Here is a 12,595-nt window from a genome sequence, read left to right as displayed (position 1 = left end):
CTGCTAATAACTAATATCTAGATCATAGGTTCTTTTTCATAATTTGTCCCTTCCGTATCAAGATTTCCCTTTAAAAATAAATATTTAGGCCGGGCGCGGTGGCTCAAGCCTGTAATCCCAGCACTTTGGGAGGCCGAGACGGGTGGATCACGAGGTCAGGAGATCGAGACCACCCTGGCTAACACGGTGAAACCCCGTGTCTACTAAAAAATACAAAAAACTAGCCGGGCGAGGTGGCGGGCGCCTGTAGTCCCAGCTACTCGGGAGGCTGAGACAGGAGAATGTCGGGAACCCGGGAGGCGGAGCTTGCAGTGAGCTGAGATCTGGCCACAGCACTCCAGCCTGGGCAACAGAGCGAGACTCCGTCTCAAAAAAAAAAAAAAATAAATAAATAAATAAATAAATATTTAGTGGATTTTTTGGTTTGTTTTGCTTTTCTACTAATATCATAGGTTAAAACTGTAAGTGTGGTTTGGAATAAGGATTATGTTCAGGGCCTTCAATATGATTTTTGGATGAAGTTTCTTTTTGTCTTCTCTTAAATAACTTCTGGGGTTTTTTTGTTGTTTTTTTGTTGTCTGCAGCTGTCACAGCTTCTATAGCAAACGCTACTCACGGGCCCTCTATTTAGGAGCCAAGGCCATTCAGCTGAACAGTAATAGTGTTCAAGCTTTGCTACTTAAGGGAGCAGCACTTAGGAACATGGGCAGAGTCCAAGAAGCAATAATCCACTTTCGGGAGGCCATACGGCTCGCACCTTGTCGCTTAGATTGTTATGAAGGTAAGATAGAAAACACAGGTGAATGGTGTGAATCTGTGGGTGTGGCAACAGTCCTCAGACGGAAGGTTTCATTAGGCCAGCACTTCCCAAACTCTGTTAGAATAATCTGGGGAAGCTGGCCGGATGTGGTGGCTCATGCCTGTAATCTCAGCACTTTGGGAGGCTGAGACGGGCGGATCACGAGGTCAAGAGATTGAGACCATCCTGGCCAACGTGGTGAAACCCCGCATCTACTAAAAATACAAAAATTAGCTAGGCATGGTGGCGCACGCCTGTAGTCCCGGTTACTTGGGAGGCTGAGGCAGGATAATTGCTTGAACCTGGGAGGCAGAGGTTTCAGTGAACTGAGATCACACCACTGCACTGCAGCCTGGCAACAGAGTGAGACTCCCTCCCAAAAAAAAAAAAAAAAAAAAATCATCTGGGAAAGCTTTTCAAATCCTGATGTTGCATCTCTTCAATGTAGATGGAAATATATGGAGTTGGGAATAGACATTGACATTTCTGGAGATCCCCAGGTGTTATCAATGTGCAGACAAGTTTGGGAACCACTGCACTAGGCATTTTACATTTATTTAGGGCTTTCAATGGATTTGTCACCCTGTACTTTCAGAGTCCATTTTTTCTGATTTTTTTTTTTCTGGTTTTTGGTGAGTGGAGAGTTGGGATGGGGTTTTTTTTTGTCCTCCCACCCCTCGCCCCCATCCAATGTGGCATACTCATTAATATGAATCTCTCTGTGTCAGGCACCATGAGAGATCACTTAGTTTGCCTATTTTTTTTTAATTCTTTTTTTTTTTTTTTCCCGAGACAGAGTCTCACTTTGTTGCCCAGGCTGGAGTGCAGTGGCACAATCTTGGCTCACTGCAAGCTCCACCTCCCGGGTTAATGCCATTCTCCTGCCTCAGCCTCCTGAGCATGTGGGACCACAGACTCCCAGCCACCACACCCGGCTAATTTTTTGTAGTTTTAGTAGAGATAGGGTTTCACTGTGCTAGCCAGGCTGGTCTCAATCTCCTGACCTCGTGATCTGCCCACCTCGGCCTCCCAAAGTGCTGGGATTACAGGCATGAGCCACTGTGCCCAGGCCCTGTTTTTTTTTTTTGAGACAGAGCCTTACCCTGTCGCCCAGGCTAGAGTGCAATGGCATGATCTTGGCTCACTGCAACCTCCACCTTCCAGGTTCAAACGATTCTCCTGCCTCAGCCTCTCAAGTAGCTGGGATTACAGGCGCCCACCACCACACCTGGCTAATTTTTGTATTTTTTAGTGAGATGAGGTTTCACCATGTTGGCCAGGCTGGTCTCGAACTCCTGACCTCATGATATCCCTGCCTCAGCCTCCCAAAGTGCTGGGATTACAGGCATGAGCCACCACAACCGGCCTATTTTTTTTATTTTTTTATTTTTTATTTTTTATTTTTTTTTTTTGAGACAGAGTCTCGCGCTGTGTCACCCAGGCTGGAGTGCAGTGGCGCGATCTCGGCTCACTGCAAGCTCCGCCTCTCAGGTTCACGCCATTCTCCTGCCTCAGCCTCCGAGTAGCTGGGACTACAGGCGCCCGCCACCACGCCCGGCTAGTTTTTTGTATTTTTAGTAGAGACGGGGTTTCACCATGTTAGCCAGGATGGTCTCGATCTCCTGACCTCGTGATCCACCCGCCTCGGCCTCCCAAAGTGCTGGGATTACAGGCTTGAGCCACCGCGCCCGGCCTTTTTTTTATTTTTATTTGAGATAGAATCTCACTCTGTCGCCCAGGCTGGAGTGCAGCCATGCAATCTCAGCTCACTGCAACATCTGCTTCCTGGATTTAAGTGATTCTCCTGCCTCAGCCTCCTGAGTAGCTGGGATTACAGGCGTGCACCACCACACCCAGCTAATTTTTGTATTTTTAGTAGAGGCGGGGTTGCGCCATGTTAGCCAGGCTGGTCCCAAACTCCTGGGCTCAAGTGATCTGCCCACCTCGGCCTCCTAAGGTGCTGGGATTACAGGCATGAGCCACTGTACATGGCCTGTTAGGCCTATTCTTTTTTGTGGCCATCTTACCTTGGGCCAGAGTTAGTACTCATGGGATAACTCCACATCCGTATGATAGTGTTGGCTGTGGGAATGGGTCTGTTCATTGTGACCTCCAGAGTGGGCACAATCGGGGTCCAACTTTGTTTTGTTACATAATATTTTAAGTTCATGTGAACTGACCCTAGGAGTTCAAAGGACCTGTGCCAGCTTCAGCAACGTTTGGTGACTCAGTCACAGACATTAAAATAGATCTTACAAGATGCAGTTCCTCCAAAACATATTTTTATAAGCACTTAAAAATATACCCAGGAGTCTAGGAGTGATTTGCTCTTAACAGGAAGATGAGTTCAAATTTGAGAAATAAAATTTGGATGTTGGGAAAGAGAACAGATCTGCTTATATAGCCAGAGAGCTATGCCTCTGGATTTGTTGGGGGGAAAGAGGATTGTCTTTGTTTTTAAAGAAGCTCCAGCAAACTAGCCATTGATTTCAGATTAACTTCTTGATCCTGAAACTGTAACTTCCCTATCTTCCCAGCTGCTGTTATCATGTTAATTCCATTATACTGCATGCTTATTTCACCAGAGATCAGGGATGCAGTTGAATAGCCTGTCCTATAATATTTGGACAGCAGATGTTTCCCAGTTGGCCAGTGAGGCTTCTTAAGCTGCCATTTGGAGATTTGGGTCAGGGCAACTCTGACTACACCCTTTGAGATTTCTTACAGCTTCCAGTGGGAGCTTCCTTCTTTTGCTGGTAGAGGTTTAGGTTAGGCAAGTGCATTCTGTTTTCTTCTTAAGCTCCAGTAGGGCTTTAGCAGGGAATTAAAACTATTCAATAAGTAATTGCAAACAACTGTGTGTGGAATCCAGCATGGATTAAGAGTTAGGTAATTGGCCAGGTGTGGTGGCTCACGCCTGTAATCCCAGCACTTTGGGAGGCCGAGGCCAGTGGATCAGCTGAGGTCAGGAGTTCAAGACCAGCCTGGCCAACATGGCGAAATACCTTCTCTACTAAAAATAGAAAAAAATTTAGCCATGCGTGGTGGCACACACCTGTAGTCCCAGCTACTTGGGAGGCTGAGGCAGGAGAATCGCTTGAACCCAGGAGACATGGGTTGCAGTGAGCTGAGATATCACCACTGCACTCCAGCCTGGATGACAGAGCAAGACTGTTTTTTTAAAAAAAAAAAAAAAGAGTTAGATAATTTCTGGTTAAGTAACCATAGTGTGTGGAAGGGTGTGCATGAATGTTATAAATGCTGCTAGGGTGGAGGAGTATGCAGAGAAAATCTGCCAAGGATTGTGTGGGTTTGGGGTTTAAGCTGTTTTTTTGTTTTGATGAGCGCTTTGTGCCAAAAAGTTATTCCTCTGTTCTCCTCAACTTCTTGGCGTGAAGAGTTGAGAGTTGACTCTTCTCCAGGTGGCCTTCTCATAGGACATCTCGCTGTGGGTGTGGAAAGAGGCAAGGGCTGCCAGTTCCAGTCTGTTTGGTGCACCTGATAAAGTATTCTTCATCTAGTTTAGGGAAGCCCTTAGCAAGTGCCTTTTGAGACAGCTGTTATGTTTCAAATAAAAGAGTCTTTCTCCCTAGGTTGCTTGACAATAAGTCCTTTATTTGTCAAACTGGAAATTCACTTAAAGACTCTAGGAGCCAGGCCAGGCACGGTGGCTCATACCTGTAATCCCAGCACTTTGGGAGGCCAAGCTAGGCGGATCACCTGAGGTCAGGAGTTCGAGACCAGCCTGACCAACATGGAGAAACCCCGTCTCTACTAAAAATACAAAACTAGCCGGGCATGGTGGCGCATGCCTGTAATCCCAGCTACTTGGGAGGCTGAGGGAGGAGAATCACTTGAACCTGGGAGGCGGAGGTTGCAGTGAGTGGAGATGGTGCCATTGCACTCCAGCCTGGGCAACAAGAGCGAAACTCCATCTCAAAAAAAAAAGACCCTAGGAGCCTTCCATCTTAAACCTAGCCCTGCAGGTGACCGAATGCAGCTGGAGAATAACAGCTTGTTAAGAGGCAGCAAAACCTTGGGTTTTGTTGGGAACATCATCTCTCACTACTTTGATCTCTTGGCCATATGACAAACTAATCATTAGTGTCGCATTTATTCTTCCAGCGGTCAGATGGGGTGCTCACATGCTGTGAGTTCCTTACATGTGCTTGTTTCCTTCCCTAAACTGAAGGTGCCTTTGAAGGCAGTCTTTTTCCACATCCATCAAGTGCTCTGGGGAAGAGCACTTCTTAGCTATTCCATCAACACACTTGCCTGTCTAATCTCACCATCAGTTTCCCCTGGCCTGCCATTCGTCTGAAACTTTGAAGGTTAGCAATTTGGAGAGCTGTCAGAGTGGAAGCATGGGTTGGAGTGGTAATGGCATTGAATGTCTTCATGTGTTTTACTTTTTTCAGGTCTTATCGAGTGTTACTTAGCCTCCAACAGTATTCGAGAAGCAATGGTAATGGCTAACAACGTTTACAAAACTCTGGGAGCAAATGCACAGACCCTTACCCTTTTAGCCACCGTTTGTCTTGAAGACCCAGTGACACAGGAGAAAGCCAAAACATTATTAGATAAAGCCCTGACCCAAAGGCCAGATTACATTAAGGCTGTGGTGAAAAAAGCAGAACTGCTTAGTAAGTGTGTCTTATTTTCTGCCCTATTCATCATTAATTTTTATAAAACCTGACCTCATTGGACACCCTTGTCCCAGCTAGTTACAGATGACCAGACAGGTGTGTGTCTTTTGCAGCAGGTCTGAGCCTGCTTGGATTGGTTTATATTTAGCCCAACCAAATGTAGCTGGCTTAGACCTGCTTGGCTTGGCTGTAGCCACCTATAATTGGTTGGTATCTGTTCGGCTCACTTTTTTTTTTTTTTTTTTTTTTTGAGACGACCTCTCGCTCTATCACCCAGGCTGGAGTGCAGTGGCGCAATCTCAGCTCACAGCAACTTCCGCCTCCCAGGTTCAACCGATTTTTCTGCCTCAGCCTCCTGAGTAGCTGGGTCTACAGCCATGTACTACCACACCCAGCTAATTTTTTTTTCTTTTTTTTTTTTTTTAAGTAGAGACAGGGTTTCACCATATTGGCCAGGCTGGTTTCGAACTCCTGACCTCGTGATCCACCCATCTCGGCCTCCCAAAGTGGTGGGATTACAGGCGTGAGCCACTGTGCCCAGCCTTGGCTCACTGTTATCTGGTTTGAGTTGTCCTGAATTAGTTTGAGCTGAATCTAACTAACTGGTTTTAGCCAGTTTGAACTGTTTGGTGCTATCTGAATTATTTTATGACTTCCCATTTGGCCCTGGTTTTTTTTTTTTTTCAGTCCTGATTTATGATGAACTCATAATTTGGTTCATTGAATTTGGGCTAGTTGGCAAATGCAATTTGGCTTTTTAAAGTTAAGAGCCCATTTAAAACATTGTAATTCAAACTGCAGATTTCTTAACTGAATAGGACATCAGGTGTGCTTGCCCTCGCTTTGTGTTGCACCGGTGTTATCTTGAGGATGTCTGCAAAGAGATTGTCAGAATGGTAGTTGTGTTTTTTTTGTACGTGACTTAAGATGGGAATATATTTTCAAAATGTTCAAGTAGGACAGTGAGGGTCTTTTTTATTCCACCAGGCAGAGAACAGAAATATGAAGATGGAATTGCTTTGCTGAGGAACGCACTGGCTAATCAGAGTGACTGTGTCCTGCATCGGATCCTAGGAGATTTCCTTGTAGCTGTCAATGAGTATCAGGAGGCAATGGACCAGTATAGTATAGCACTAAGGTAGGCACTAGCCTCCCTTGGGGGAAGGCCACTGAGGAGGGTAGAGGAGGCAGTGAGCTGCATCACAGGAGTTATGGAGTTATGGAAACACACACACACTTTGTGTCCATGGTTGAAAGCAGAATAATAATAGTAATGGTAGAGGAGTTATTTGTGGATTCATGACTTCTAAAAATTTTTTCTTAAAATATATTAACAACATTAGAGAACTGTTTCACTCATAACCATCCCACACCACTATAACATCTGTGTTCATTTGTATAGCTCATCTTCTGTCCTTGCCCACACATATTTTTATAGGGTTGTACCTAGTATATATTTTATATTCTTTTTCAAATCAAAGTATTGTAAGTACTTTCCCATGTTTCTATCTACTGTAGTCATTAAGAACTTGAGGTCTGAAGTTTTGAATACTACCTTCACCACCTGTGATCTTGGGCAAGTTACTAACACATTTCCTTGTTTATATCTAGCTACCTTATTAGATATTAAATGATCGAATGAGGGTTAAATGATTATTTCATGTAAAGCTCTTAGCCCTGTGCCTGGTACATAGTAAATACTAAATAAATAGTGGTATTCTTACTGTTTAATACAGAAGTGGTTTCTTTGAGGGTTGTCTGTGTGTCTGTAAGGTTATGGTGAAGGGCTGTCTTTAATATAGAGTCTGATCACATTCAGTTGTCCAGCGCACAGTTAAGCACCACTTGTGTGCCTAGGATCTCAGTGACGACTGGAGATGCTATGTTTCGGGAGCTGTCAGTCTCAGACATGCAGACTGACCATACCACGTGCTAAGGGCTTTCATAGCAGTCTGTAGAAGGGAAGATGGGAGTCCAGAGGGCAAGACCCCTGGGTTTGGGTGACAGCTTCAGAGTACAGGATGTGGAAGGCTTCAACCAGGAGATGAGGAGATGTTACAGATTGGTCCGCATTTGTATCGGTAGAAACAGGGTGCCAACGTGGGTTTTAGTTGCTTTTTAGAATCCCAGAAGCAAGTGAGAAAATAAAATACCAGACTTCCATTAGAGGTGGAGTTTGCTAGGGGTGGGACACCTGCTGGCTTGGGTGATGGTCACCAAGGCAAGAGGAAAGATTGCTTAGGAGGCAAACAAATGAATGTTCTAGAGGCTCTGAACTTTGGGGTGGGGGTGGCATATGTACTGACACTCAGCTGCTAAATGCAAATGCTTGGGTAGAGGTAGCCTTGGGTCCTGGGGTCTAACCTAGGTGTTTACAAGTCTGTTCCATGGTACAGCGTGATGTTTTTGGTTGGCTCCTGAAATACTGATATGTTTAATTACATCATAAGAACATGGGACACCTATACTCAGAGAAATTCCTATTTTTTGTAACCCTGTAGCTCAAAAACCCAACTTTCTGGGAATTACATTTGAATTTACCTGTTAATGTTTGTTTGCCACTTTTTCATTTGTGTTATCTGGTAGCTGCCTCTAGCAGCATGCTAGGGGTAATAGGTATGAAAAAATTTAAGAAATTTGTGGAGAAAAACTCAAATTGAGCATTCTAAAAATTAGGAAAAGACTCCTTTTTGCACTTCTGGTGGTGGACTCCCTCAACCCAGCCTTGGAAGCCTGAGTTGCGAGCCCAGGCTTTAGCACATTCTCTGGGACTGTGTAGTCATTTCACTGCCGGGCCAGGGAGATGACGAATCAGCCAGCAAGAGCAAGGCAGAGATTCAGGCGTCTCCTTTGTTTTGTTGTCCCCTAGTTTGGACCCCAATGACCAGAAGTCTCTAGAGGGGATGCAGAAGATGGAGAAGGAGGAGAGTCCCACGGATGCCACTCAGGAGGAGGATGTGGACGACATGGAAGGGAGTGGGGAAGAAGGGGACCTGGAGGGCAGCGACAGTGAGGCGGCCCAGTGGGCTGACCAGGAGCAGTGGTTCGGCATGCAATGAGGGGGCGGCAGCTCCATGGCCGCACTGGCCTGCCCTGCTCTGAGCACTTCCGTGGACTGAAGGAACCGTAGGAGCCTGCTCTCAGGAGGACAATGATTCAGCATGTGATTGCAGCAGGGGTCTCTGCCCCCTCGCTCCCGATTCCTAGTCGTGACTTCATTTCTAAAACAGAGCCTGACCAACCTTCCATGTATCTCCATCCTCCCCTGCTCCAGCCAGGGAGGATTGAGGGAGTGCCCCAAGACCCACACACATGTTGGGGCTTCTGGGCCAAGAGTACTTTTTATATAACTAATTTCTAAATCCAAAAGCTCAAGGAATAGACAGTGTTCTGTGACATGGATGGGTTTGAAAGAGTTACCCACCATCCCAGCACGATAGTGTCATCTCCCAAGTTGGATGGCAGCACGATCTGGCCCTAGGGAGCTTCCTGTTCCCAGAAGTCACTGTCCTGGACTATCCAGACGTCCCTAGTAATCTTGCTTCCTTCTGCAATGTTAGTAATGCCTTAAGCTGACAGTTGCTATTTTGCAGAACAGTTTTCCTCTTTGCTTAGCTGGTAACTTCCCTCCGAGCCTGGGCTGATCTGAGAAACAGGTGTGATGAGAGCATGAACAGAGATGCACCTGGGGCAGTTCCCTAATAAAACTGGTTTGTACAGTCATGGTGTTGGGGTGATCAGAATGGAAGCCCTTTTTAAAATAGACTCTTAGTATTTTTGTCTTACTCAGAATGCATTGATTCAGCCCCAGAAGTATTTGCCAAAAATAGACTTTCTTCCCCTAGTGTTGGGAGCCAGGAGGGTTGGAAAGCTCAGGAACCCTGAGCTGGTTCATCTGTTTGCATATTGGATAGGTAAATTTCCCTGGAGCCTGAGAGTCTTTGACCAGATTTCAGCTGAGTCTGCCTGGCTCTTTCGCTGCAGCTGGGAGATTGGGGTCTGGTTCCAGCAGTCTGTCACTGGTCAGTTTGAGTGTCATACCCTGAGCTCTGGGGCTGGGAGTTTCTTCCCACACCCTCTCCCTTGTGTCTTAAGTTGCGATGGCTCTGAGTATACAATTAATCGGAGGTGGGGGGTGGGTGTCACAGCTAATCCCAAATTCAAAACTTAGTCCAAGGTGCTGCAAAATATAAATTAGATGTCAATAGAAAGTCGTATCCTAAAATGTAAAAACTGTAAGTGTACAGTAGTTAATGAGCTCAGAACATCTGATAACTGCAATTTAAAATGGGCAAAAAGTTTCTGTGAGTCGGTCTAAAACCCAAAGCCTGCACAACATCACTTGATCTGAGCCACCTCTGAAGAGACATATAAGGCGGAGTGTGCTTACCTGTAATCCCATCACTTTGGGAGGCCGAGGCAGGTGGATCACTTGAGACCAGGAGTTTGAGACCAGCCTGGCCAACATGGTGAAACCCCTTCTCTATTAAAAATACAAAAATTAGCTGGCCGTGGTGGTACACACCTATGATCCCAGCTACTCAATACTCAGGAGACTGAGGCAGGAGAATCGCTTAAACCCAGGAGGTGGAGGTTGCAGTGAGCCAGGATCTGCACTGCACTCCAACCTGGGCGACAGAGACAGTGTTTAAAAAAAAAAAAAAGCCCCACAGATAGTGGGGTCACACCAGGTGAGTGTGCGGCCAGGAGAAGAAGCTGCCTGCCCCTTGGCCTAGACATGCTCTCCCGGATGCAGCCTGACCTCATGGGCTTCCTCAGCTCCAGGACCTGTCATTACTGTGATGAGAGAGGAGAGGCGAAGCCTCTTTGCCTTTCCCCTGACTCTAGGGGGAAGCCCAGCCCCACCACGCAGTCTCATCTCTGCATGGCAAGCTCGCCACCACACTCACATCCACTGGATCAGGGTCCCAGAGCCCAGGCCCCATGCATCACCCTCAGCTGGCACCCTCCCACCGTCCCCTTCCTTGACATGCCCCTCAGCTCTGCTGAGAGCCCCTGTGCTATCTTGGCTCTTCCGGCCCAGCACCTCCCAGGACGGATCCTCTCCCTGCAGCTCCAGCCGCAAGGTGACAGCCAGGTTGGAAGAGGTGGCTGAAGCTGAAACCACCTCACACGGGATTGAGAAAACACTCGGTCTGCATCAAAGAGTGGTGCTCGGAGGGGGCTGAAGCTGTCTCTTGGCACTGCGACCGTCACTCTAACCCAAAACCTCAAGGGCAGGGAGCTCCAGGAGGCAGGGACAGAACCAGGCTGCTCAGCCCTGTGCCTCTCCTGCCGAGCCACCTGCCAGGAGACCAGGCCCCTGACCAAGGACAGCCCCCAAATTCCCAGTCACCACAAGTTCTTTCTGGGTTCTGGAGTCCCACATGCCAGTATGGGGGTGTTTTAACTGAGTCATTTCTCTACCTTCCAGATTGTTCAGAGACCACCTGGGTCTGAAAAGCACCCTCAGAACCCATGGGCTGCTGGGGCAGTTAGCTATGCAGCCCCTGCTGCCTCCCCTGCCTCCTAGGGTGAGGACTAAATGAGCCTGTGTGGCGTTCAGCGTGTCACCCTTTGCGACATCCTCACAGGGGGAATGCCAGCTGGCCAGGCCTCCCTGGGGAGCTGGGGGTGGTTCTGTCCTCCTGGAGCCCTCTTGTCCCTGAAGGACCCTCAGCCAAGCAGGGAAGCAGGCTCCAGAGTCGGGGTGAGCCTTGCCCTTCAGTGAGACCTTTCATTTTTCACTTTTCAACCCCTGCTGGGCTCCAGGAACCTGATAGGTGTGTACCCTACTCATGGCTGATGGCAGGAGCTCTCCCTGCAGCCACAGCTTGGGGGCCACACTCCTGCGTCTGAATTCCTAGAAATGAGGCCAGCTTTTGCCCAAATCTGCAATCCGCAAACTAGAGCATGCGTCTCTGATGCAGGTTCCCAGGCCCAGCACCAAACTTTTATTGGAATCCAGAGGCCTGGCCCAGGCCCAGCGGTCTGCAGCTTTCACTTCCCACCGTGACTTCCTATTCTATGCAGGTGTTCCCTGAACAAGTATTGAGAAACCTGGGAGAGGGGAGCTCGAAGTTCCCAGCAGCTGCAGGCCTGACCCCAGAGGGCCCTTAGGAGATACACTCTGCAGCTGCCCGTGGGTGGGAAGAACCGGCCTCCGAAGGCCTCACCTGTGGCTTCCTGCGTTCCCAGTCCTACACTGGCTTACCTGTGGCAGGCCAGGGCCTGTGCGGAGCTGCTTCCCAGAGCTCAGGTGAGCTGGCCCTGTGAGCAGCTCTCTGGGGTTGTGCTCAGGCCTGCATTCCCTGCTGATGACAGGCAGTGAGTCCAGACTCCACATGCACCTCACCTCGTCCTCCAGGCACGGCTGTGGCCAGGTCACCAGGAAGCCCTGTGTTGGGAGGGGCCATTGAGGTAAGTGCCTTACTAAGGTTTTCCACTTTCTGCAGGAGCCTCTCTGCCCCAGGGCAGCAGGAGTGGCCTCAGTTGTCACCTCCCCTCTTGGGGTGCGGTGCAGGTCTGCCGTCCAGACGCCTCCAGGCCTGGGCAACCTCAGCACCCCTGCCCCTGCCGCACCTGGTCCACCACCAGCCTGGTCTAGGGTGTGGGGTTTTCCCAGATTGCTGTGGAAGGTCATTGGCAGCACAGCACTCGGCACCAGCAAGGTCAGGAACAAACCAAGAAGCCCACAGTGCAGCCTCCACAGCAGCCATGAAAAGAAAACATGAATTTTAAAATAACAGTGCCACCATGCACTGCTGGTGGGAATTTAAGGTGTTGCAACCACTGTGGAGAACAGTCTGGCGATTCAGAAATTCAAACAGTACTACCTTAGGATCCAGCGTTCCACCTCCGGGTGTATACCCGAAGAAGTGAGAGCCGGAACACCAAAAGATTGCACATCCATGTCCACGCAGCACTGTCCACAGTAGCAAAAGTGGAAACAACCCACGTGTCCTTAGATGAGTGGATAAACAAACCAAGGTGCGTCTTTCGGTACAATGGAATATTACTCAGCCTTGTAGAGGCAAGTGACACATGCTACAACGTGGAGGAACTTTGAGAACGTTATTCTAAGTAGTAGAAGCCAATCACAAAAGGACAAATGCTGTATGACTCCATGAATCTGAGGTGTGCCTGGCAC

The 12,595-nt window shown here is 48.1% G+C and overlaps 1 protein-coding gene and 1 pseudogene across 2 annotated transcripts in view; both read left to right on the top strand.

The window, feature by feature from the left end:
• The window catches only part of ANAPC7 (anaphase promoting complex subunit 7), a 30,096-nt gene extending 20,866 nt beyond the window's left edge, over nt 1–9,230 (top strand). Inside the window, exons 8-11 of one of the 2 annotated variants that reach the window (XM_025402710.1) lie at nt 585–781; nt 5,218–5,442; nt 6,433–6,583; nt 8,315–9,230. In XM_025402710.1, coding sequence (XP_025258495.1) covers nt 585–781; nt 5,218–5,442; nt 6,433–6,583; nt 8,315–8,504 — 763 coding nt within the window. In that variant the 3' untranslated portion in view covers nt 8,505–9,230. The remainder of the gene's footprint in view (nt 1–584; nt 782–5,217; nt 5,443–6,432; nt 6,584–8,314) is intronic. The other variant, XM_025402711.1, reaches the window with a different exon arrangement.
• Nucleotides 9,231–10,183: 953 nt separating this feature from the next.
• LOC112634960 lies at nt 10,184–10,905 on the top strand (annotated as a pseudogene).
• Nucleotides 10,906–12,595: the final 1,690 nt, after the last annotated feature.

The sequence above is a fragment of the Theropithecus gelada genome, chromosome 11 (genome assembly GCF_003255815.1).
Source record: "Theropithecus gelada isolate Dixy chromosome 11, Tgel_1.0, whole genome shotgun sequence".
NCBI lineage: Eukaryota > Metazoa > Chordata > Mammalia > Primates > Cercopithecidae > Theropithecus > Theropithecus gelada.
Note: the sequence above shows the minus strand (reverse complement) of the source record. Positions and strands in the feature narration are given on the sequence as shown.